The sequence below is a fragment of the Notolabrus celidotus genome, chromosome 9 (genome assembly GCF_009762535.1).
Source record: "Notolabrus celidotus isolate fNotCel1 chromosome 9, fNotCel1.pri, whole genome shotgun sequence".
In the NCBI taxonomy this organism is placed as follows: Eukaryota; Metazoa; Chordata; class Actinopteri; order Labriformes; family Labridae; genus Notolabrus; species Notolabrus celidotus.
Window position 1 is genome coordinate 17,533,774 of NC_048280.1, and position 28,000 is coordinate 17,561,773.

The 28,000-nt window shown below is 41.8% G+C and overlaps 1 protein-coding gene across 1 annotated transcript; it reads right to left on the bottom strand.

Moving 5' to 3' along the window:
- Positions 1-29: 29 nt before the first annotated feature.
- On the bottom strand, positions 30-27,997 carry serinc5 (serine incorporator 5). Its single transcript, XM_034693007.1, has 12 exons — positions 27,774-27,997; positions 13,110-13,277; positions 9,171-9,349; positions 8,712-8,794; positions 8,422-8,515; positions 7,400-7,611; positions 7,033-7,125; positions 5,149-5,275; positions 4,479-4,548; positions 4,239-4,275; positions 3,590-3,734; positions 30-2,167 (listed from the first exon to the last, which is right to left on the bottom strand). Exons 1-12 carry the CDS (start codon positions 27,798-27,800, stop codon positions 2,023-2,025), a joined length of 1,380 nt encoding a protein of 459 aa, XP_034548898.1. The 5' UTR covers positions 27,801-27,997; the 3' UTR covers positions 30-2,022.
- Positions 27,998-28,000: the final 3 nt, after the last annotated feature.

Here is a 28,000-nt window from a genome sequence, read left to right on the forward strand (position 1 = left end):
GTGTCACATCAGCAAATAAAGACACCACATGGCGTTCAATGGATGTTTTATTGACAGTGTGTATCATGTCTCTGTACTTCAAACATACTTCTTATTCAGAAAGAGTTCCAGTATGTTTTGATATGACACAGCGGTTACAGGTCTGACTTGACTTTATCTGTAGCTTGGTATCAAAGCTGCAGAGCACCATTTAACAGTTAAAATGCAGAATTTATTACAACTTAAAGCTCCTGTAGGGAACTTTCAATTTCTGTTGATGTTGGACCCTGAGGACAAAGCAATCCTTTGTCCTGTACTTCCGCGGGTAGTAATTATCTTTTCACAAACATCACTTCCTTTTTAAACAGTTAAATGTATCACTCGCTAAGAATCTTTGTGGTAAATATAGTGCAGGGTGCAGTCAATCACTGTGACACCTTACCCGCTACAGTGGTCTAAATAGAACCATATATCCAGTCAATCCGTAAGCTCATGTTCTGGTTTGCTTTGTAGGCCATTAAGAGGCATCAGTATTGATTTCAGTTTACTTCATGACCAGAAAAATAACTCACAGGAGCTTTAAGTTGAAGGACACATTCTGCAGGTTCATAAAGCAGAAGTCAGTGAAACTTCCCACAGGTCACAGAGCTGAAGCCAGAATGTACATTAAGGTATTCTAAAACATGTTAGCAACACGATCAGATAGGATCATACTGATTTATTAATGAATGGAAACAAACCACTTGCAGTTGAAGATGTGCAATATTTTGTATTATACAATAATAAAATGTTACACAGTTAACAAACAGGTGAAGGTCTTTGTGTGAACTTTAAATTGGCAGTAAACTCAACATCCAGTGTTGAATAACTCAAATGAAAAGCACTCATGCTACTTTATTCCGACCTCCGTTATGCGCTGACACATGTAACAAAAACAAGGCAAGAGGCCTTTAAACTGTACAGAAAACAGCTGATTTAAGAGTCCGTGTGAGCATGCAAATACATAATGTTCTTACTTTTCTCTATAACTGACCGAACAATCTGAGTCGTACGTTATTTTCTGACATCTACCTTTGGCAAACAAACCAACTCTTTGTCATCCAGAGAAGGGAGACTTCACTAACGTAAAGACTAACGTCACTCTTACGTAAGGCAGGATTGATTTGAAGAGCGCTGCCCTGTATAATAATCATTACGACTGGAAATGTTGAACACATGAGTTTTTCCTAAGAAAAGGTCTTGCCCAAAGGGAGCTGACATTATTAAATCTAAAACACCAAATCTTTGAGGTCTAACTGGAAACTGCACAACACTGGATGTATAGAATATCGAAAATAGCTTGTTCTGTTGCATAGAAAACTTCTACAAAAGGGCGCAACATAACAAAGCGTAAACATAAACAGCTTACATCTGAGCCTGAGAGATGAGTTTTTAAACAAAGTCAGGGACAAATCTGATTCAGCACCACAGTTCTTCACAAAATGATTTCTGATTACTGAAGACACACCTTAATAAATACTATCTCTCTGGTAACATCTCACACCTGAAATAAATTTGTCCTAAAACTTTGCTACAACTTTATGGTCCAACTGTACAAAACTGAACTGAAATGTCTGGCTGAGAGTTAGAGTAAAAAAAAGAAAAGGGAAACTGACAAACACAGAGAAAGTACTTCAATATGACAGAGGAATCTATGGGTGCAGGATGCTTCACATATTTAAAAATGGAACTCCATACTGTTTCATATGATTTTAAACATTGAAGGATACAAAACTCCAGGAGCAAAGTGGTAGTAAAAGATAAAAATTACCATCAAGGTATTAAAAGCTTAACATTGTAAAACAGTGAAAATAAAAAACACAATTATATCAAACAAAAGGCAACAGATAGCCCTCCCCTTGAAACGCTGAGGGTAGTGTTGGATTGTGTTTCACCATAAAGGAGGGGTTGTGGTGGTCCCTTGGCTCAGCGTGCGTGCGAGCTTCTGCCTGGCAACATCCCAAGAATCAGAGCAAGTCCGACTTGAGTGGAGTGATGTGTATCCTAGGCCTCAAAGCGCTTTGGGCAGACCATGGGGGCGACGAGGGTCCACATGTAGATGATGAGACAAACCCAACAGGAGGTCATCTTGAGCCAGTACACCGACCAGCTACCATCCAACAACTTCTCGATCTCGTGGTTATCGTAACTGTGAGAGAAGCAAAGAGAGAGTTAAGGAAAGACACATAGACGGACAGATGTTTAACGTTAACCTCTATTAAAAGCAGGGCTACATTCAACCAGTGCTGTCTCGTTCGGCCACTTGAGGGCTGCAGAAACTGTGAGTACACCACATGTTGATGCAGCAAAAGAGAATTCAGGTCACCTATCTAGCTGATCATTGAAGGAATAACAATCTTTGTGCCCTGTCTCATTAGCTGATTACGTGCTACTTTCAATGGCGAATGCTATTTTGTCTAGTTTGATGTCATCCAGAAAACAACACTGCAACTTCAATGTCAGTGAAGAAATCCAGCCTGGAGATCTATGTGCTGTACAAACAGAACAATGAACCAACATATACTGTAACACTTCTCAAGGCTGTGATGAACTACAGAGTGATAAATTCATTTTAAGTTGAATAGGAAAGAAAAGACACATGCAGCTTATGGTACTAACTAGGGATGTTAACAATAAATCGAGTATCGATTAATTGATTAAGAACTTACGCCAACACTTTTTTTTGTGTTGATTTTCTATCACGTGGAACAAACATCATGTGGTCTCATATTTCATTCAGCTATCAGGGAGGTGTTTTACGTTTAAAGCATGTTTTGATGTGAATCAGCTGACTACAGGTGACACAGGGGGTTGCGGCTGAGTGACAGGTCTCCACAAGCGCTTTTTTTTCTCTGCTGCCGGACTGATTATGACCCCGTTTTGCTCCCGGCTGACACCTGACCACGTACACATGCTTATTTTTCTCAATAAGAACGAATAGACAGAAAACTAGACACTGAGTCTAAAATATGTTTCTGTTCAGTTCTCCTGTTGCAGTCAATCCACATGTTGTAGTCTGAGTCTTCACTTTACATGACCATGCATCCGCGGAGGTTATTTATAAGCCTGCTCCACACTTTGATATTCAGTGTTTTACATTTTTACGCCTCAATAAGATCCGTAGCTATTTAATACCATCAGTTATATACATAGTGTTGTGAAATAAATTTTGTTTAGGGGAAAAAATGCATTTGGCATTGTTTTTGACATGGAAAACATTTAGGTTTTTTTAAATGATTCATCGATAATTGATCGTAACATTTCCAAAGATCGATCACGGAAAATACTTGAAATTAACATCCCTAGTACTAACGTTGGCTGATTTCTATTAAAGAAGGAGAAAGCAACACCAGGACCTTGGAAAAGACTCTAACAAACACTAAGTGTTTGCAGTCCTATAAATGCAGTCCTATAAATGTATCAAAGGACCTTTTAAATGCTTCCTCTATTTCACTTGATTCCTCAGTCTGACCAGCCACAGTAACTGGATGCATGCCCATTTTTGCCCATTCAAAATATGAGCAAGCACTGCAGCCGTATCAGAAAGTGCATCAAGCTGAGTATCACTTACTTAAACCAGTTGGTGACAGTCATCATGACGTAGAGCGATCCCAAGAAGAAGACAAAATGGAAGTAGGCGTAGCTGTAGATGGTCGCCTCTTTCTCATCGTAGAGCACGTTCTGGCCAGTGCCAGTCTTCTCCTCGTCATAGTCATCTAAAAGCATGCATGATGCAGAGAGGATGTGGGTGAGTGGAACTTCTTTAGTAAGATAATGCTTGAAACACTCTTAATTTTGGGTCAGTAAGCCAGGAAGAAATTAAAGTCATTCCAGACTGAGACATGTCATTAGATGCCACTCAAAATCTAAATATGTGTGCTTGAAGTGACACAGTTTTTCTGTCAGGCATATTTGAGAACGCTTAGTGTTTTATGTCCAGCAGGGGGCAGTGTAAGACTACCCATAATCCCACTTCTCTGCTGGTCCTACTTCACTGTGTCATACTAACCTCCTAGTAACAGTGACATCATCTGTGTTTGCTGACCAATACTTTCTCACCATCCTCAGTCAGGCTGATGAATAGCAATGAGCACAGCCCCTCTGTGTGCAACTGGGGACACATGCGTACACACCAAACAGCCCGGATAGGCAGAGGGGGAGAGAGGGGGAGGGAAAAACTAGATGTGATAGTAGTGTGGGGGTGGGGAAACTTTCCTCACCTGTGTCATCTCCAAAACAGAAACAGCAGCGAGCTCTCTGCGGGGGAAAGAAAAACATGCTGGGAATCAACAGAAATAGACACAAATTATGTATCTTGTGTTTGTTCTCTTTTATTTAATACATTTGTCTAACGAGGGGAGCCTGTTTGCGTGGGTTTTCATGTCCTGTTAATCTGTTTAGCCACTCTGTTTATTTCATTAACCACACAACCAGTATGATCTGAATATTTCTGTGTTTACCTCAGTCTCTGGCTCACTGTTCCTGCACACTCTGAGCGCTGCAGAGCTTCTCCTTGTGGTGGAAGTCAGGCTAGAGGGAGGATGGAAAAAGAGATAGAAAGACAGATGGAGGGAGAGGAAGGTTGTAATTCAGTCACTGTGTATCTTTCCAATAATTTGCAGTTTCAAACGGCTGCACAGTCTAATTCCCCCGTCTTCAAGGAACGACCACAAAAGACACGATGCCTCTGCTTGATGGAAAACACGTGAACAAACGTTTAAAAAAAAAAAAGCACATTTCTTGACTCTCACACTCTTTGCTTAGCCACAGCCAATCATGCGCCGTTTCTCCTGAGTCACAGCCAATCAAAACTGTCCTGTCCTTGTCTCCACAGCCTGTCATGAAGTACATGACTTTCATTTCATGCTGCTTCGAACAAATTCGCTGTTAATGGAATAGGACTGTTGCCTCTAAATCATCTCTCAACTCAATAAGTTCTTTGATAAAACAGTACAACATAGATATATGGTGAGGAAACTTGGTCCGTATCCAGACCTTGAGATGTAGGGGTGTGTGTGTGTGTGTGTGTGTGTGTGTGTGTGTGTGTGTGTGTGTGTGTGTGTGTGTGTGTGTGTGTGTGTGTGTGTGTGTGTGTTTGTGCGCACGCGTGCGCATGTGTGTGTGTCTTACCAAGAGTAAAGGATACAGCCAAACAGGATAACAGTTCCCAAAGCGGTGACAATCTTCCTGTCGCCCTCCAGCCCAGAGTTGAAGGGAAAAACACACACGGTTGTGTTCACACCATTTATCTCCACAGCTAGACAGAAATAATGTGCGGACAGAGATGGATGAGGTGATAGAAGAGGAGGAGGGAGTATTGTAAGTAGTGAGTGACACAGTGAAAGATGCAGTGAGAGTGTGTGTGTGTTTTGGCACAGTTTAAGCAGGGGTGAGAGAAGTAGGGGAAGGGAGAAGAAGAGATAGTACAACACAGTAACACAAAAGCTGAAAGTAGTACACTGGAGTGTTACTAAGGGAGACATGCTCATGTATAATCATCATAGTACATTTTCTTGAAAACTGCTGTGGAAACTGGAGCACTTTAGAGCATACCAAGACTCTTCAAAGACCCTTATCTAAGACATACAGCTGTCCTTCAGCAAAACTTAAGTCTGTATTCTAAGGAGTTTTCAATCACAACATGTATTTATATTGCTTCATGTCCCTCGCCTATGATTAAAACTGTGCCACTGCAGTTTGGCAGACCTGCCAACACTCCCAATTTAGGCAGTAGTCTACCACTTTTTAACTTATTCCCCTGCTGTACTCTCGAGTTGTTATTTCTCCCGATAATCTCCCTATATTACGTTTATATCGATCAAATGAGTGTCCCTCAACTTCTATTGGGGGGGTGGGGGTGGGGGGTGGGGGTGGTGTTCAAGAAGTCTTCAACTTTATATTCAAACCTCAAAAACATCCACGCATTCCATGCATATATATGTTGCTGGGTATAGGCTGATTTTACAATACTCCAGAAAATCTTCCTATTTTTCACAGTCCAATGTTGGCAGGTATGAGTTTGGTGCATTTAATCCAAGGCTTTCTGACTAAATAGGTTTTGCTGTAGCATTACTAAGCCTAACCTATGAATCATCATAAGGCGTTTTCAGACAACATTCTCTTTTTCATCATTCTAGGAACTGAAGGAGCGTTAGCCCTTTCTTATTGATTCCGCAACACATGAACAATGAACTCATTAAGTCCTTGAACTCTGTTTAGAGGAATCTTTTAGCTCCTGCTTCAGAGCAGACACTCTCCCAGCACAAGAGGGACTTAAGTGCATGTAAAAAGTGCATGGTGATTGGGTTCATTCGTGAGTGTATCTTGATTGATTGAACACAAGAGTCATTTTAAATCCCACTGTATACGTTAGCAAAATATCAGCAAATAAGAGCCGGTAAAAGCTTTTGAATTGTTGAAAAGGGACAAAAACGCAGACAAATGGACCAATGATGAAGTCCATGTGAGGAGACACAATGTGATTTGGACCCGGCAGGGCTTAATATTAAAATCTATTTCCTGTTACACTGAGGAATATATTTAAAAAACTCCACAAGACCCCCAAAACAAAAGTATGCAACAATCAAAGCAGATCCGACATCAAGACTAACAAGTGCTGTGCTACCCTGCACGCTATCCTCGGCCACAGACCCCGGCAAATGCTGGTAATGTTGGCAAGAAGGATTCTGCAGTCCGGCTTTAGTGGCTATCATCCGCAGCAGCAGCACTGGCAGCTGCATTTTGCCTGTGAAAGCCCCAGCAGATGGAAAGGGGCTCCTTGTATTGTTGCTTTACCAACACTGTAACTTTATAAAGTTAGTCATTTAGAAATTGTTGCAACTTTAATGTTCCATCAGCCATCATGATAGCGGTGCAAATGCAGACAGAAAAAAAGTCCCCATGGTCTGCAGCTCTCAGGGAACTCCCTGGTGGATAGTTCCTCTTCAAAAAGACCCCAGAACTGAAACACCTGTTGAGAAAAGCATAAAGCTGACTGATTCTATTTATACTCACTTTCTTTAGGTTTGCTGGAGAAGGCTGAGAAGGTGAGGTACATAACATACACACTGATGACTCCAGGCTGCAGCAGGCCTGATGTTGGCTGCACTGCAGGGACACAAAATAAATCACAGGGTTTCATTTCAGAACAGCATTGATAAATACCTGACAAGATGCACATGTAGTCAAAGAAATACTACAAGTATTCAAACTCATACTCTAACTAATGAGTATGGTATATCTCAATACTAGGGTTGAAGTGGCTGTAATGTTTTGCCATTAGAGTTTCTCTTTAAAGGTAACTAGCTTTCGGTATACAACTTTAATGCAAATGCTTCCACTTTTAAAATGAGATAATGTGCTTGTGAACAGGAGTCCTCACGTTTCTGTATGCACGGGGAAATGGCCAGCAGAGAGACGATGAGGCACAGGCTGCCGTTGATGCCCAGGAAGATCTTGTTCAGTAAACATGCCTCTGGGTGAGTGTAGTACACACCCATGAAGACTACTGCTCCTACAGCAGCAGTGAATAGCATCAGAGTCACAAATGCCAAAGCTGCGTACCAGAGACGGTTGTACTTCACTCCTGAACTCCTGCAGACATAAAGAGAAGAGAGGGAGAAAACAGACGGCAGAAAAGAACAAAAAACAACATGAACAAGGTTAAAGGAAATTAAATAAGTAAAAAAGATCAAGTGAACAGGGTAAGAAAGCAAAGTAAACAAACTCAGGCAGGTCTGTCCTAAAGGAAAAATTCAAAGGAGGAGAAAGTTACGTTTAATGAGTTATTTCAGCACCCTGAGCAAAAAGGAAAGCAGGTTTCTGGCCTCTATGTGCTTTAGAGGTAAAGGAAATTAAAGGTTTCATTGTTATTGTAAATATGAGAACAATGTCAGACAATCTGCTGTGGTATGTGTGTGGTGGGGGGTATAAACGCCTTAAGCAGGGCTACTCGACTTTTACAGCAAGAGGACCAATAGGATGATTACTGGGGGTTCGTGGGCTGGACAGATAATTTTGTCAGCTACAAAAGCTCCCACATTTAAGGAAAAAACTTGTAATGCATATTTCAAGTAAATATTTTGAGATTGAAATGTTTAAAAGACTGCATAACCCTCAGTTCAAATATTTGTTTTTATACCATAATATATTTCCTATTTCATCATCTACATTATTTCTATTTTTCTGATAACGTTTATCTGTTCAACGTGCTGCCGAGCCACTCGTCCGTCCACAAAAACACAGGGCTACAAGAGTCTGTATCCAAACTTTTTATCCTACAAATCACCTCTGCATAACATCTCCCACTCTCTTCCCTGCTCCCATTTACGAGGTGACCGTGCTTACATGAGGGAGGCTCTGATTTACTGAGACGGAAGCAAAAAGAAGACTTGTTTTGCTCACCAGTTTGTATTCCATCTGTGGGCAAACTCCACCAGTAGCATGAGCTGGATCAGCAGGAAGATGGACCCACAGGCTGCTCCTACATAGCGCCACACTGTGGCATTGGAGAGGGGAAGAAACCATTTGTTTATGTGAGAAGACGACCTCACATCAGATATCAGCTGTTCATTTCTGTGATCTCCAATTAGGATGTGTTTATTTTAGATTGATTAATGCTACCTAGAAAGTATATATTATCTTTATATTAGTATCTAACAAATATGATGGATTGTTGACTGTTTTCTCTTCACCTTCAAGAAAAGTTTCCTCCTCTGGGATGAAGAAACCTCCAGCGCAGCACACTGCCAGTGCGAGGAACTTCAGCAACCAGAACCTGCAGTTGAGGTAGAAGTAATGTTGAAAGTTGTACAGGAAAAAGGGAACACAATAAATAGAAATAATACAACAATGACATGTGAAAAAACAACAGACAGACTTAGGTAGAATTTCTATTCTGTTCAAAAGAATAATGGCAGCACGATAAGATCTGATTATGTTGGTTAAGTTCCATCAAAGATATGCTCAACTGCAGGACAAAGCTGTCACTTATAATGTTTCTTTACTGTTAGCTCTGATCTGACCTAACCACAGCCAGCTCTAAAAAAAACCCTGCCTGCCTATTGTTCTTGAGAGGTATTACAGATGAAGGTCAACTGTTCAATGACTGGCAGGGCTACAGGTGGAGAGGAAGAGGAACAAAGCTCTCTTACCCGTTGTGCACGGCCGCCCTGCAGCCTTCACTGTTATTGACCCGGATGGTGAAGATGAAGAAGAACAAGAAGAAGCAGGACATGCCGAAGCACACCTTGTAGACGGCAGAGTAGCCCACCAGAGTTTTGCAGTTCTCCCCTGCATTCACCTTTGTGCACAGCTCATTGTAGTAAGGGATCTGATGGACACAATCACAAACACTTTGATTAGATCATCATGATGTGGAAAAAGAAACAAACAACTCTGCTCGTGTTTGTCTCGATTGCGGCCTCAGAGAAAAGGCCCAAAAGCTGCTATTCTGAGCGTCACGCCTCTAAAGCGGCAGAAAGAGAGAACAGGCAGCAACAACAACCCCTCTTTCTCTCCACGAAACCCTCTTTCATTCCTCCTTCTCTACAGGCTGTTAGAGGGGCCTTACAACCAACTGTCAGTGTACACAAACAAAAGACACAGATGAATAAATTAACCGCCTCTTGTCAGCAAGTCGGAGGGATTGGAGAGGAGTGAGAAGCAGAAAGAGCAAGAAAAAGACGGGGACACCGGTACTAAAATACATTCCTGGATTTGTATTTGACCTACAGTACAGTGAGCTGAAAAAAAAAGAGGAAGAATAAAAAGCAAAATCAAAGTCAGTATAGTAGATAAGGACTTTGTTGCTGCCTCCAAAAGGAAATTGGAAGTTCTTCAGTGGCTCATTGCCAAGAGAAGAGACATTCTTTGAAATGTGTACCACTGAATATAGGATAAAATATCTGTTGTCTTATGAGGACTGTAGAGACGTGAAGTTCAGTCAGATAAAGGAGCTGCTTTCTCAAACAAAAGTATGTTTTTTAAAGAAACTTAAGCTAATTTATTTAAGATGTGAAACAGCCTGAGTTGTCTTTGGCCTGTGAGTTTCTAAGTTGTTGAACATATGGCTGAGATGCAAGAGGAATTGAGTTGTCATCCCTTCAGTGTGCAGCACAGTCCAGAGCCCGATCACAACATAGAGTAAAAAGCCCATTTTGGCTCTTTTGTCTCATGTGGAGGACCATATTAGCATGTCCATAGTGTCGTGATTAAGAGGGAGAGAGGCTGATTCAGACAGCTGTAAATCTCTCCAGAAAAGAACAGCACTCTCATACATTCAATGGCTGCTCTTTTAGCTGGGACTGCCCGCTGTGCACAGTGTGTCACTGACAGTGCTGTGTATATGTGCATATATTTGTGTGTAACTCAGCAGGCTTTGTGTGAGGCTACAAGAGGCCATTTTGTGCCTTTTACAGGGTTGTCCTCTCATAAGGAGACACGCGGTGGGGAGCAATTTAAAGTGGACACTGGCAGGGAGAGAGAAGACAAACAGCACAGGATGACTGGAGGAAATATATTTCAGCAGTCTTAAACTGTACAGTGTAAATGCACCTCATTCACAAGTGCAGATATTCGGCTTACAATATAAGTAAAGACTAAAGGAACCATAAGGTGAGGTGTCAGGAAATCCTCTGACACTTGCGTCTGCATTCTGACTCCCCCAGAGGATGAGGACAACAGCACCTACAGGAAACTTCTACTTGAGCTGGTACATCGCAGAAGCAGCCACCGAAAGAGTCAGCCTGATAATAACCGTGCATTATGACGCACCAAAGAGGCAACATGGAGGGAAAACACATGAAAGTAGTAGAGATCAAAAGAAAGAGAGCAGCAGGCCTCCTGTGTATCCTCTCCCAGCCTCAGAGGCAAGGTGGGCGGTTTAAAACAAAGGCACTCACAGCCTGAACCTCTGCCTCCCAGACTCTGGCCTTACTGCTGTGAACACTCACAGGAGATCTACAGGTAGAGAAGGAGGTTGTCTGCTTTGCCTGTAGCAATGTTATAAATCTTGAATTGTGCCTTTTGGCTCTGACAAGGAAACACTGAAAGCACTGAAAGTTTGTTCTGTTTATAGCAGAGAGCAGAAAAAACAAGTGTTGGCTCATCTGACGAGACTACACCCAGTTTTGACATATATGTGTGGAGGGGATGTGACCTACAAATCTAATCTCTTATTTTCTTCTTGAGCTCTGCTCTGAGTTAGTGTGGGTTTATATCAAAGCACTCTACTGTCTTAAGACACCCAGTCCTCAGTTTATGTACAGCTGCTAACCTCTGTGAGTTAATGCAGACATAAATTATTACTTTTTGTCCTCAGTACCAGAAAGCAGCTGTGTACACTGCAAAAACTGAAATCTAAGTAAGATTGAATATCTCAGATAAGGGTGAAATTTGCTTATTTTTTGCCTGATAAAATAGTTTTTGTCACTAAGCAGTTTTTATGTTGTTGTTTTGAGTGTTTTGGTCCTAAATTATCTCAGTAAGATATTACAGCTTGTTACTGAGATTTTATGACCTATATTGAGTAAAACATGCCTGAAACTAGAATATCAACTGTTACAAAGCTGTTTCATCAACACTCACAAGTATAAAACTGCTTTTTCAAAGTAATCATTTCTTATTTCAAGCATGAAATAAGAAATTATGACTTTGACACAATTTTCTTCACACAATTAAAACAAACGACAGCCAAATGTAATCCACTGCTTTATTTTCAATGAAACAATAGAAAATATGTACTACTATTAGTACAGTTGGCACAGTACTGTAAACTGACACTCAATATTTAAACATTTAACATTCCGTTTCAAACAGAAATAATTACATTCAGATAAGCTCTTCCAAATTACAAGGCGGAAAATGATCCCACATAATGATAAATATATTCTGAACTTTTGTCTTTCCATCAAGAAATGTTAATTCGTTTTTAGTATAACTTTGCTGGTTTCAAGAAATGTAACGCCTAGTGCATGTCATTATGTCAAATTAATGGCACTGGTTAAGTTGCGCGCCCATGAAGCTGTTGGCTCGGGTCCGAATCCAACCTGTGGCCTCTTACCCGCATGTCATTCCCCCACTCTCTTTCACTATCCTGCACTGTCCTTTCCTTTACAAATAAAAAGTGTAAAAGCCCAAAAATAATAATAATTAAAAAAAAGATAATGGCATTAGCATTTACTTAATTTAAGAATATCTTTCAACATATTGAGAAAAGAAGTCTCATATTTTTTTATTTCTATCAAGAGAAATGCACTTGTTATTAGTAAAAATACACTCATTTTAAGGTATTTCTGGGTTCATTGAGGTTAGATAGTTTTACTTGTTTTGGAAAGTCTTGACAAGCCAAATTGTCTTGTTCTGTTGAAGACAATTTTGCTTAGTTTAAAAAATACACCCCCAATTTTTGTATATTTTTTTCTTGTTTTTGAAGGTTGGCTTTTTGCAGTGTAGCAGGAAATCAATCTGAATACAAAATCAATGATCCCCTCATACCTGTGCTGCAATCTTCATCGAAAATAGAAACAAATAAATGAAGAGGATAATGTGGACAGTTAGGGAGATGTTCTGGAAATCTGTCAACTCTTCAGAAAGCACTAGATTTATTAACTCAACTTTCTTTCCTACGTGAGGGATGTGTTTTCTTGTTTTGGGCATTGTTTGATACATTTTGGAACACTCAGCCTGTTCACACCTGTGATACTGACAAGTCTTACCTGGAGAATTATGATCTGAATAAGCCAATCTAAATAAACTCGATTAGACCTTCTGGTCGTAAATTATTGTCTCTTTCACTGCACTAGGAAAGCGCTTACCTATCAGAGGTTGTTAGTGCTCAGACTGTCAGAACCAAGTCACTCACTAGCCATTTAAATGAAGCTCTTACAGAACTCAGATGAAAGCTTTCATTTCCTCTCTTTGTTTATCCAACCCTACCTTCTCTCTTCCCTTCCAACATGTAGCTCTTTTATTCAAACTCTTCAATTACATAAATATACCCGTAAATTATATTGTTATATGAAACTATTTTGAGCATGAGCATGTGCTGTTGTAGACTGATAGTCAGCTCTGTGTATGATTACTCTACTTACATTGGCTTTCATGTGATCCTCCACAGTGGGGGACATCATGATGACACAGACAACGGTGACCAGCAGGAAGTAGAGGGCGTACATGATTCGGGTCCCCGTGGATTGTTTGATCTTGGGGCAGCAGTTACAGCAGCACGAGCAGGCCGCTGAGCCGCAGCAGCAGGCCAGCTGCACAGAAAACAATGGAGATAGAGGGAAGAGAGATTGTGAAATAATTTGCATATCACATTCACAATTATACTCCATTTTATTCAGACACAATGCTTTTATAGAGTACTTGGATAACAGAAGATCAGGTTGTCTATTTTGCAACATTTGTCAACTATGGAGGTTACTCTTTGATCTTCCTGGGAGGAAAGGGGAAAAAACAAGGGAAAACTCTACAAAGTATTAAATGAAGAAGTGCAATATTCAACGATGGCAAATAGATAGAAATAGAAATACAGACAGGAGGGGTGCCATTGGCCTAGAAGTCTAAGCAAGCTCCATATACAGAAGCTACAATCAGGGGCGTCACCAGGAATTCTGGGGCCCTTGAAAAGATATCTCAGTAGGCCCCATCACCACAGCCAACCCTACAAAATATAATATTGCTGCTATAATACTGGTTTATTTGAATTAAACAAAAACATATGCTTAAAACTATCCTGGTTAAATGACTCAAGTCTAAGCTACATCATTTTTTTTTTTTTACAATTTCTCCAAATGTAACTGCACAATATTGACATTCAGACTGTCCACCTCTGTTAACAAGATTATTTGAAGCCAAGTGACTTGTTGAATAACAATAAGGGGGCATTAATTGGTATAATCTAACCTCATGAAGTAAAATAAAGCTTTAAGCCTACCTAACCTTTGATGCTGAGTAATTTATGAATATAATAAACTTTTAAATAAAACGCAAATATACTCCAAGGAAGACTCCTGTTGGCTGACTGCCTTGAGTCTAAATTGCTAGTATTAGCTAAAGCATTGTTAAACTGTGTAGTTGTGCCAACCTTTCTTTTGAAAGAAAGCTGTTAAAAGCTGTTTTCCCTCAGCTTGCTTCCTTTCTTTCGCCTTTTTCTCTTTTCTTTATCGAAACCCTGACTTGGCTTTTGGGGGGAGACATAATGCTACAGCATCACTCTCTCTTCACTTAACTGACCACTGGCAGATCAATCCAGTCGACAGGAATGGGACGGACTAAACCATTCTGTGCAATCAGAAGGGGAGGCCTTTGGGAGAGACTCCCCTTTTTTTCCAGAAAGGAATTCGGAATGTTTGTTTATTTATTCAGACAGTTTTAGTTGTCTTATTGCAATTATAACAAAACAAAACAAAAGTGTAGTAGAAAACACATTTTATTTCAGGCCCATTAAGGGCCCCCCTTCCCACTTGGGCCCTAGGTAGACAATTCCACTTTTCTCCCCACTACGACGCCCCTGGCTACAGTCCACTTTGCAGCAATCGCGGCTTCATCTCCCGGCTTCATCTTCCGGCCTTGAACATTTGCTGCATGTCTTCCCTCAATCTCTACTCCCCAGATTTCCTGTCTCTCTTCAGCTGTCCTATACATCCATTAAAGGCGGAAATGCCCCAAAATATAACTTCAAATAATAAATACAGACAGACAGGTATAAAAGTAAAGATGTGGGGAACAAGATGCTTGAATACTGGAATTTATAGACATAATTGCTACTTCTTTAAGTCCTTGAAGAGTCACAGTTTACTTACACAGCCCTAAATTTCAACCATTGAAGCAAACCTCAGAAAAAAAATCTTTACTGGGAAAGAGGGAGGAACCACAAACGAGCAAGGAGAGAGGGTTTCATATCTCGGCATGACCATGTACTTTGCACAGTGTGGACAGGAAGGATGAAAGAGCACAGCTGGTACAACTTCAGAAAGATAACGCCTGTCAGCTACAGACATTTAAACGCTTTGGATCAGGATTGTATACAACTAAAGTTCATAGTTACACATGTTATAGTGTGTAAGAGATTCAAGATTCAAGATTCAAAGGTTTTTATTGTCAATTTTCACTGTATATACGAGACATACAGGAAAAACGAGATGCTGTTTCTCTCTTCCAGCTTTTAAATATCTAAAATTTAAATATAAAATACAATAAAATATAATAAAATACAGTTCTATAAAAACATCCTTTGTACACAGTGCAGGTAGTGCAGTGCCAGTTTAAAAATGGACAATGAAAATGAAAATAGATAACAGTGCAAATAATATTAAGGTGCAGACAGTATTTGAGATAATATGCAAATAATAATGTGCAAAAAGCAGCTGAGGTAGAGTCCTTGTATGTAGTGTGTGACAGCAGCACTATAGGTAGTTATTGTAAAAAGTTCATGGAATTGAGCCTAAAATACAAGTACATTTTAGCCATTGTTTTTAGCCTTGTTCTTTTTCTTTCTCCCAGAGCACCATCTTCAAAATCCTAGAAAGTGATTATTTACTGCCAACCAGAGCAAAAGAGGGGAAAAGAAAAAGAGACGGCACCTCACTAAACATGGGAAAGTCAAAACAGAAGACAAATGCCCTTCTGCCTATTTGCTCATTCATGGTTTCTATCACGAGGGACATACCCCTCCTCCTCCTGCTTCAGAGCGGGCACTTTCTGGTCAACACAGACCGTCTTGTCTGCACACAAAACATACACACAGAGGCTGACTCTGTTTCCTGTGACAGGCCCTCATATAGGGACAGTTTAGTAGAGAGAGGCCCTGTGTTCTATTTGGGGAGAGAAGAGGCTCTGTAATTACTGTGATGTCTTTATGTGTCCACCTCATCCTGTGTATGTAAGCCTCCTCTGCCTGCAGAACACACACTGGTGTGGGGAGAGGTGGGACTTCTGATGTGGTCTATAGTCAGGGTGTGGTGCACTGTAAAGGTACAGTGGTGCTTAAATGCTGGTTGGCTACCTCAAACCTTTGTTGTGCGTGCGTGCGTGCGTGCGTGCGTGCGTGCGTGCGTGCGTGCGTGCGTGCGTGCATGCGTGCGTGCGTGCGTGCGTGCGTGCCCTAAACTGGGATAAGCCTGATGCCGATAGCTGCGTCAGCTACGTAATAGCGTGACGTCATGGCAGCGTGACACAGTGTTCCCTGCTAATAAATGCAACGAAGAAGAAAAATGCGAGGAAAGTCTGCACCTCCGCGCTCGACAATGGAACGCTGTTTCTTGAAGCCATTTTCCAAACAAAGAAAGTTATCTTCCTGAAGTCCACTGGAGATTTAAACGGGGGTTATATGTTGTTCTTTATTACCGCTGTTGCACGGGAAGTGACGATTCTTTCGATCAATCAACAGACTGCAGTGTTTCTAGCTCCATCTTCTCGGGTCGGATCGGTATGTATGGCACCCCAACAGAAGGGTACCAAAAAGTGGGGCGGTACGGCTCTGTAATTTGGGGACCTGTCCTAGTCTTAGTCAATGGAAACGTCACAAACTGCGTGCTGTACCAGGACAAACTGAACTGAACCACTTGGTGGAAACTAGGGCTGTCAACGAATATTCTAAATTCGAATATATATTCCAATATAAAAAAAACGGAGATTCGATTGTGAAAATTAATATTCGACTGTGGAAAGAAAACACATCTGCGGCTGCTTGGCGAGTGGGAGCACTGCATGATGGGTCAGGGACAGGTCACAGGAGTCACACACGCACAGCGTGAAGCAGATGGCAGAGAGAAATCTTTCCATCCCCGGATCCTCCATCTTTTCCTCCGCTGGGAAAATAGTGAATAAAAAGAGATCGGCACTGGCCTCTTCTCATGTGGACTGTCTCGTGTTTTTGGCAAATAACCTGTCTGGGTTAAAATGCAGTTTTTTCTCTTTTTTTTTCATACTAGCGCCAAGAATTTAAGTGGACTACTTGTTAGTTTTTACCTTTAACTTCAATTAATGTTAATAATATTATTAGGGACAATAGTTGGGACCTTTAATTGCTCGCACAAGTCTTGTTAATCACTCACTCAGCGCATTGCGCACAGAGAGAGGAGGGGGGCGAGCGAGCGAGCAGGCGAGAGGTCTATGGTCTTAAAAGTGTTACGGTAGGTAATTTACTTGTTTTTTAATGTGTAGGTATGTTTTAGCCATGTTAAATCTGAAATAAAAATACATAAACAAGTAGTTACGTCTCCTTGTATTAGTTTGTCCACCTGTTATTGACATAATGCGTAAATATAGATATTTGAATGGTTCGAACCTATGGTTTTTTTTTAGAGCGAATATTCAAATGTCATTTTGGAGCAATTTTGACAGCCCTAGTGGAAACGAGGCTTTTGACTTTTGCAAAGACGGAGATGTTCTAAATAAGTCGCTCGCTGTTTGTAGGATATGTAAAGGTCAAGTACAGCACCACGACAACACCACAAATCTATCCGACCACCTTCTAAGGCGCCATGGGATTTCACACAACGCCGGCCGTCCAGGCACCTCTTGCAGTGTTCATCAAGGTAACATCAGCTCTGCAGAAGTCTCAGGCCTCGCCAGCACGTTTAGTCAGAGAGTAGGCCAAAACTCGGCTCGGGCGAAAAACATCATGGCAACAACAGGAATCTAGGACTGTCCAATATCAAGGTATTTCTTTCACAGTCACACTGGTTGAATTTTTGGCTAAAAGTTACTGAATCGAGCTCAAGTCACTGAATTGTTTCGGATCATATCGTTCTGAATGAACCAATATCGTCCTTTAATCGTATCGGCAACCACGAATCATGATACGAATCGAATTGTTGTTATAAAAGAATCGTTACACCCCTACAGAGCATGTTTGATCTCTACTTCATGGTATCAAGTAAGAGGTAGGAAATTATGGACGGAGGCAGTGACTTTAAAACAACCACCCTTCAATTAGATAGTGTCATGAATGATCTCAGGGAAAATAACACACTATATGTGACAACATGTCTGACTGAAGCAGTTACCTCCATCTAACAAGGTGAAACACAGCAGGCGTGTCCTACAAACAAACTTTTAAATTCTCTCTGTCAACTTATGCCATCAGTTTGGTCCCTCTTCTGTATTTCTGCGAGTGAGTGTAGGGATACGAGGTTGATGACATGCAACAAGGTTCTCCAGGAGCATTCCTAATTGGGGCTGTGCAACTGTCAAAATTATAAACCTCAAAGCCAAAAGGACGTCAATCCTGTAGCCGAAATCATTTCCATAGACATGTCTCAAAGCAGGGTTAGTTGAATAGGCCTCTCAGTCATAACAGTAATCCAACCCTCTGTGTGTGTGTGTGTGTGTGTGTGTGTGTGTGTGTGTGTGTGTGTGTGTGTGTGTGTGTGTGTGTGTGTGTGTGTGTGTGTGTGTGTGTGTGTGTGTGTGTGTGTGTGTCCTAAACTGAGGTCTGTAATCTGGCCAGGGAGTACAGATGTGGTAAAGCCAGCGTGCAACATTGTGTGATGTGTTGCGTTCCGCTTCAGATGCCAGTAATGCGTGGTATGCTGCACACTCGTGGATCCACACAGGCACATGGTCAGGATCAAGACACTCAGCCCACATGGCTCTGACCCCCCTGCTGTCTGCCCTGCTGTCTCCCTGCTGGTCTCTCCTGACACATCATTGATCAGAACCTTGAGCTGGATGAGGGTTACTATAAGCCATGACTTTGTACTCAGACCTTTGTGTTACTTTTTACAAGTAACCACTTGTAACAAAGCCTTTTTCCCCATACAGTTGTCTAAGAGCTGATAAAAACATTGCAATCTCTTCTACACTTGAGAACATATTTTATATCATCAGATTGCTGAGGTCAAATAACTTTTGACTTCGGAACAAGTATGCACTCATTCTTGTTCAAGAGAGCACATTACTGACGGGCAGGAAGTATCCTCAAACAAAGGAAACAGAGAGAGGCCGTACATCATCAGGCCCCTTACACTTCACCACAATCGCCTCGATAAGAGAGATCTGCTTCTTGTTTTTGAGCAACTTGTTGAACATTTGCTGGAACCAGGAACATTTTGTTTAGCTTAGTGTGGAAGGAGGTTGAGAGACCTGAAGAGTGCTAGTGGGAATAATATGTTGTGATTACAGAGCAATCAAGGTTTGTATTGTACTCTCCTGTAATCTAACTTTCAGTATCGCTGTGGTTTGCTCTTGTAGTCGCTACTTTGTCAAAATTACATCAGCCTGAGCAAAAAGAGGAGTGTTGCTGCACAAGGCCGGGGAAGTTCACTGGTCACCACTGCTTTAATGTGGGGGAGAGACAGAACTCGCATATTTCCAAAGAGCTGTGTCTATACCTCCAGATGCTCATCCGCAGCGGGAGTGTAACTGAGAGCCCTTAGTTACTCATGACGGACGGCTGTTGTGTTGTAAATATTGCACAAGGGTTTGGGCTCATTGCACTTTAATAAACATCACACAGTATTGATGGCACTTTGCACTTTATTAGCGATCTTTGCACAGTACATTTGCACATTGCGTATTTGCACATTTATTGTTGTTATTGTTATTTATTGATTATGGAATTAAGCCAGAATTAGGCAAACCATAGTGCGTGGTTGAGATGTGGTTGTCCGGGGGTTGCCGGCGTGGGGGCGCTGCTCCACCTGGAGAAGAGAGGAGAGTTAGAAGGCTCCGCGATACGATGTTTAACGTCAGCAATAAGTAATCATGTGTGCAGTGAATATGAATATGTGGGTGGTTGTATTAACGTTAAAGTGTGCCAGGGCTGTAGTGCAAATATGTCGAAATTGTTTGTTTGACTTACCTGTGATTGCTGTTCTGTGTCCGCTCCAGGGTGTTCCGGTTAAAAGTTCCCCTGAGGAACGGACACCTATATAAAGGTTCCGGGGTGGGACCAGAGCACAAATTGGTCGGGGGGGGGGGGTCTGAATTTAGCGGTGCAAGGGAATCAATTAAATGGCATGTTTTAGATGTATTTTAGGAAATGTAGGAGTCAGTTAAATTCCGGCAGACTGCCGTCTTGCTCACTGCATATTGTAACAGCGCCTGATCTGTGACTCTATTCTTACAAATCAGACAGCTCCCTTGAGAAGTTGCTCCCTCATGTGAGTCAGGTTTAATGCCCTACAATCCTGTCTTTCATTTTCAACCAATTAGAGGCTCTTAGCAACTTCTGTGTTTTGTTTACAGACCTTCCAGGTTTCTCCCAACCAAAATAAGAGAAGAAATCTGTTTGTAGATATCTCAGTGTTTCGTTTCTTGGAACCTGGTCGGGGCTACTTTTTTAGATTTTAACAGTGGATTAAAAAATCTATAAAAACAACAACAAATGTCAATTTTTATCTGAAATCTTGGCTCAAAGTTTTTTCATCCCATCTGCCTGTCTTGCGACACCAAAATGTCCTTGAGACAAGAACTATGTCCCTTCTTAATTCCATGAAATCTTTCAGGCATGAGTGCATAGACCAACACATACGACTAAAGGCGGGTACACACTACAGGATAATCGGCTAATTTTGTGTCCCGATCCCCCCCTTACGATCAAAGCCAGCAAAGGCCTGATAGTCTGATGTTTGCAAACAACATCATGTCTGATTTTCCTGTGGTGTGGGGTGTGTTAAGAGTGATTTTGTCTGGTTGTTGCCGCTCTGAAGGCCTCAGAAGGAGAGATCGTAAATAAGGAACATGTTTAATATTTGCGACTAGAAATCCTGTGTGGGATGCTCCGAGAGGAGCCAAGCATGCACAGTGTGTAATGTCACGTGTACCGGAGCAAAAGCCAATCAAGACGCAAGCTGACTCAGCTGACTGACGAACAAAACAAACAAAAACATGGCGCTGGTGAAAACAAAAACATAACATATATATAATGTTTCGTCCAAAATCTACCACAACAGGACGGACAAAGTGAAGAGTTGGACCGAAATTCCGTCCGCCATGTTTGTTTACACCAAAGTCACATTTTACTGCGAGATTTGGAATATTGAGCGTGAAGAACCTGGTACTCTGCTGAAGAAACAGTTAGTGTGTGGTGTGCTCTGTAGTGCACACCACACACTATAAGAGAAGAGAGAGATCTTGTGCGATCTGTCTTTCATTATCATTAAGTGTGTGGTCTCTAAATGTGTGAAGGTTTGAAGAATCCTGTAATGTGTGCCAGCCTTAAGGTGCCGTTATTTTTCCCATTCTGTAATGCTGACAGCAGAGCAGCAGAAAAATAGGTCAATTCATACGTTTACCCACTTGTGCTCTCTGGTCAGTAGTTGTGGGAAACAAACAAAGACTTCTTTGATGCTTTGAAGCTGGATCAAACAAAGAATCAGACCAGTTCATTCCCTCTCAGGTTTTATGAGTGGTGAGTTTCTATCCTCTCACAGATAATTGTAGAGTGCTTGTGCATTTGCACACCACTTACCAATGCCCGAGACGGAAAGGATGAGCGTGAATGGAGAGTTCTGAGGTGCTGCCTCCGAGGCTGCATGTTACTTTTGTCGGCTTTTATTCAAACACAGACTTCAAACCTTGAATCTAAAGCCAAGTTTTGTATCAGGGTCTCTGATCTCCATTCGACAACACTGAGCTTAACAGGATAAGCTGTTTCCTTTGTCTCTGCTGCGCGCACGCGTCTTTCTCAATTGCTGATTAATTAACCCAAACAGCCTGAAAGTAAGCGAGAAAAGAGCGGGATGATTAGAGGCATGAGGGTGTTTAGATTTCATTAGTTAAGGGGGAGTTTCACCAGTGGACTCCAACACAGAGAGGGGGCCCACAGCAGGCTGGAGCAGAACTGAGAGAGGGGAGGAGAAGAGGCGACATCTCGGGGAATTCCACCAAACATAGATACACAATGAGTATATCCATGGTAACCAATGCTGACCCTACGCACTTCAAGGGCCATCCACCCCCTACTCAACTAAATGCTTGTCCTACCAGCGTGCCGACAGGTGGTCGGCGTGTCTGCGGCGTACACCCCTACTTCAATATCAACAGCAACACCCCCACCAGCTATCCCTAAAGATTATCATCTCATGCTACAGCAAACGGCACCTCAGCCACCTGCTGGGTACACCCACTGATTTCAACCGAGTCACGACTATTACAAAGCTCCACTGGAGGCTTCAGGCCTCTCTACGCTGTGACTGTGGGGCTGTACGGAGACAAAGGCCTGAAGTTCTGTTCCACTCTCCTCTTATTTCCTCAATCCTCCCCCACCCTGTTACTTACGGGGCTTATTGTTGAACTCTCTTGTCTTTTTTTCCTTTAACTTTCCTCCTCTCCACCCTTTCTTCATTATCTTCAGCTGCCCTTTACCCTAAAATCCCTCACCACCCAACGCCTGGCCACCGTCCAGCTGTTCATTGGTGGAAAGACAAGGACACACTCACACAGGAATCCACTTAAGTGTAGAGGGTGGATCGGACTCGGTGGTGAGAATACCCTCAGGAAATGAACCCAAAGGCCAGTAAAGGAGACACAGGGACAGAATAAGTTGGAGTGACCTCCAATTGTTCTGACCTGCAGCTGGATGCTTCGTCAACAGATCTCAAACAGTCCTTCACGAAGACAATCATAGCACCACATATGGGGTTTGACTGTGAGCTGTTCAGCATCGGTGATAATTACCATGTTTTTCCTCCTCCGTTCTCTAATGCATATTTTTTATCAACCCAGCAGCAATTAAAAGGAGAAGCAATATGTAACAAACAGGAAACGGCGGGGGTAGTCTAAATTAAACACACCGAGGGTAAACTCCAGAGCACATAGCCATGCAGACACAACTGCTTACACAATATCTGACAGAGCAACTGCAAAAAAATAGGTCATTCACTAGACCCCAGTGAGCACAGGAAAGAAGGAGGAAGAGCTGGTGGATAGATAGAGAGCGAGTAGAAATCCAACAGCCATTAAATGTGCCATCAACGCTTCTATAGGTCGGGACGTGAGGACTGGATGACATACCCACAAATGAACCTAAAACAATTACATCGCTGACAGAAGTGTTTGGCAGCAGACAACGGAAACATCCCTGCTGGAGCTGACACAGATTTCCCCACAGGAGGAGGGAAAACTCTCATCAGCTGATTTGAGATGTATTACTTTAAAGATTAGAAAAACACCTGTTGTGCATCGAACAACGCATTTTCAGAGGGAAAATGTAGCAGAAGACAGACATGACTCACGACCATGGACTGTATAAATAATGGACGTAGTATCTGTGACGTCACCCATCTGTTCCTGAGCGCTGTTTTGAAGCCAATCGCTGGCAGCAGCCATATTGGTAATGCAGAAATTAACCAGGCATAGTGTCACGTAAACAATAAAGTTTGAGCCTCCTAGCCAACAGCTATGTGTTCCCGACCGGGAGTCAAGTCAGTCATGTCCTTATTTGGGCAAAAACTTGTAATCTTAGTATCTTCTGAAACGTTGAGTTAGAAAAAAATTCCCCCCCAGTACACTGTGTGCCGAAATAAGCTACGTATGGCCAAGCCATTTTTTGAACCAGGCTATAAACATGTTTATTAATGCTGCAAATATCGTCTTTTTTGAATTGGTGTCTATGTGGTTTCCCGAGTTTCTGCAGCCAGCCTCAAGCGGATTCTTGATGAATTACAGTTTATAACACTTCCGCTTGGGCTCATAGTTTGAGACTGGAGGTTGCCGCTTGCTCACGACTGGGGCGAGCTCTGTCAGAACAGCTTGAATGTAGCAAGAATGTAGCATAACAGCTTCAGCGGCTGTCACTGTGGGAGCGCAACCCCGAGGGTTGATCCCAACCATCAGTGAGGTTATTCATTCATTCATCACATCCAATGCGTTCATCTTCATTCCCTGTCCTGCTTTACGTTATCCAGCTTTAACGCTGTGGGAACTCTCTGTTAGTTAGAGCTTAATGATAGTGGCCTCTGTTTACCACAATGAGTCATGACAAGCAGCTCAGCCGAAACTGAAGGCACACCCTCATATCTCAAATTACAACAAAGCTTAGCGCTGTATATAGTGAGGAGAAACCAGCAAATTGGGAAAAAATACTAAGAAACGGAACACCTAAAGTTATAAGTCGGGATCTTTCTCGGATCTTTCAACTGAAGGTAGCCAAAGCTCCAGATCAAGACCTGCTCTATTTCCTCTTATATGGTGACTGACAGCTCCTCTATTGTCTATATAGCTAGGCAGCTGTATACACACAGCAAAAATGTATCACTGCTCTGTTTCCTATACACAAAGGGAAGTCTTTGCCTCTCACTTGGCAAACACGGCCCCTAGCTACAACTTACAGAGAGAAAGTTAAGTCCAATGAGCAGAAAAGAAAAGCAAGACAAAGCAGAGGTATAGTGGAGAGGTGAAAAAGCAGCAGAAATTAAACAACACCATGCAGACAAAGGAGGCCCTAAACAACAGAACCAAAGGAAACAGCAAACAAGAACAGGAAGAGAGGCCTATTCCACATCTGAAAGTTTAGGTCTATTGTTTATCAGTGAGCTATGTAGTATTGTCCTAAATATCTAACAATTCCTCTCAACAAAGCCTTCCTCTAAGTCAACTGATACTAAAAGCCCAATGCAAGGACTGAGCTGGCATTTCACATGGTTTCATCAGCCCTCTCTTCCCTTACTCAAAAGAAAATAAATAAATTACGCAGACAAGACATGGGAAAATGCAAGAAGAGAAAGCGTTAGGGAGGGCTTTATAGCTGCCACATGACCGTTCAGAGGCAGACAAAAGATGGACAGCATATAGCCAGGGATGTCCGTGTGAGAAAACAAACCCCTGCAGGGCTGCTGACCACAGCAACATTCCTGAGGGGAAGCTGAAAATAGCAGACATGTCGCACATGGACACAGTTGGCCAGTAATGCTAATCGTATGTCTGACCGAGAAATTGATGTTGGAACGGGGTTCAACAGGTGTTTCGTGGCCAAATTCACTTAGGCTTTAGTTTGCACGTTAGGTGATTTTACAGCTCAGCCACACGTTTGTGAAATCACCTGCCTCTCTGGAACATTACAGCCTCCGTGACACGATTAGAGCAGAAACAATTAATTGATTCGTTGATGTTTAGGAATATTGATCTAAGGGTTTGCTACTTTTACCATTAAGAAATCAAATGTTTTGCATTTTTTGTTTTTTGACAGAGGAAGATCATTTGAGATGTCATTTTGGGCTCAGGGAAACTATTAAGACCATTTACTCAAAGTAGACCCTCATCCAATCCCTATTTCTCACCAAACACTGTCAGCCATCTGACACCTTCTGATTTGGACATGACATGTGAAGCATAGTGTGCTTAGAAAGACTTCTGCAGCACAAAAACTCTCTTCTTATTCCACATCCACAAAAGCTATTTTGTGGTCCAGTGCTAAATATCTGACATAAGGGTACTGTACTAGACAAGCATGCTTTCTGAACAACAGACTTTTGGTCCCAATGTCTTGTGTACCCTGCCAAAGTTGTTGGTACCATAGCTGTGCCGCTTCAATTCACCCACATGGTCTCAGTCCCGTCCCACATTCACAGCCAACGCTTGCAGTGCTTTGGACAGAACATTGAGCTAAAGCTAACCCCCTATCACGACTCAACATGGCATACATCCCTGATCCCATAGAGAAATTATGAGTGAGCTGCTCCCTCTCCATGCCTGCTTTTTTTAAAAACTAAATTTAACCCAATCGACGCCCACCCTCCCTTCATTTCCACCTCAGAGCCAAAGAGGAAATTAACAGACCACACGTCAAGTTGGGCGTCTCAGAACCTCAAGAGGGGCACATATAAACACACCCCAAAGAAGTTAATTACAAGTATACATGTACAAAAGAGATGGATACTAAACTTAATAGGGTGTCTGTGACAGGGATTAGCCCACCAGCGCAGCAACACAAAACTGATCTCATTGTTTACAATTCATTTCCTCTTAATCCTCCCCCGTTTCCCTGCTTTTGAAAAGAGCAGGATATCGGAGTGAGCTCCACTTAGATGATGGATGTGTATCCCTAATTAAATTACTGATCAGACCAGCTCAGCTGTTGTAACTATGTGGTCAAAAACAATCAGTTAGATGGAAAACAGCCCATCAAGCATGAAGAAAACTCTTGTTTTACCACATAACCATTATCTGCCCGCTTTCATAGAACTTACAGACCTCAAATACTTTAAATACCAAACATTTTAATCACCTATCATTTTCCTAATGACTACGTTTCTGATTCTTCCTCTGATTTACTCTCAGAAATAAAAGATAGTGGTTTCAAAAAGCTGTGTTCAAATGTATTGTTTTGTGCAATCAGCTGCCCGAAAGCTATCAAGTTCAATTAACTATCATCCAAAGAGGAAGAATAACACTGACTGAAGAAAAGCTGATCCATAATGTATGACCTTACCCTCTTTGGACTCTTATTCTATGGCTGATGTTGTGTTTTTTCTGGACTCAAAATGGACAAAACTGGAAGGACTTTTGTTTTTACTTTTACTATTGTTGCTATGCTGTTTGGTTCTACCTGTCCATTCAAAATAAATATAGAATAAAAAAAAAAAAAGGAACAACACTGATTAAAACAAAGTCCTAGTTTATGTTATATGGGGGTTTATTAACTTTTTTTGCAATTTAAAATAACAGACATCTAAGAAAAAATGACAAGGTCTCAACATCCTTAGCACACAATACAGCATAATTTAGTCTGATGTTTGTTATGGTTTATTTAACGAGTAAGAAATGTCAATCTTCTTCAGTTTAGCAAATAAAACCTCATGTTCAGGTTAAGGTTACTTTATTTGTACCAGTAGGTAAACTTGTTTTTCAGCCAGTGAGATGCTAGGTCAATACTGAGTTAGAAGACAGATGTCAGACAGAACAAACTACATAATGTGCAAACTTACAAAAATATCCTAAAACTAATATAACAATAAAAATGGTAAAATGAACAGACATGATAAAATGATGCAAGTGCTTGAGGTTCCATTTAAAACGCATATCAGAAAACAGTCAACCAATAAAAGCTATAAAATCACATGAATACATAAGAAAATCTGTGCTCAAGTCTTAAAATTGGAGGTTGAGTGTGTGAGGAAATAAATGCTATTACTTGTTCGGCTCAGTAATAGCAGCAGGAACAGAGCTTTTCTTGTACCGCTGTGTCCTAATGTATCCTTAACTAAAGATAAATGTACAAAACTAAACCATCTTCGAGTGTCTGACAGAAGAACCAGCTGGGACTCGGATTGGCTTGAAGCTTTTAGCTATCGTTTCCTAAAAAGTGCAACTGTGCATTTTTGAAAGGGCATCAAGACGAGCACAACGTAAACACGTCTAACACCACTGGTGTAGTTATGCAGACGAGACACGTCTGGATCAACAATGTCTCAGTGTTCCCATCAGCACATCTGTAAGAACACAAAGATGACGTTCCTGTTGATAAGCAGGTACAGTATTGTGGCTCCGCGCTGTGCTGTGCTGTGTGTGACGCTTTGGCTAGTTTCCTTTGTCTGTCTGCGGTTTTAATGTGACTACAGCAAAGTTATTCAATCATTACATTCGAGGAATTGTGACACTCTTAGTTTTAGGATGAATTCCGGTAGCTGACAGTGGTTTGGGAAATCACCACGACATGAAACCCCCGCTGAGCTGTGTCGCGTTAGCAGACGGTGAACGACTAACGTTCATGTCTTCATACAAACTGTAAACAACGGTCGACGGTACGTTAAATAACGCTCATCCCTGGACCAACCGTTCAACAACAACAATGAAATGTTCCTTACCTGCGATACACAACACGGTGTACACATCCTGAGGAGGGGCGCGTAATAAATCCCGTTTCAGAGAGAGACGAGCTTGCTGCTTTTCTCAGTCGCCTCCTAATTCTTCTTCCACATGAAATCAGACCAGCCACACGGGAAACAACGAGCGGATCCTCAAACTGCTCCGACCGACCTCCTGCCTCCCTCTCTGCTGCCGCTGCTGTCTCTCCTCCCCCCTCCTCTTCAGT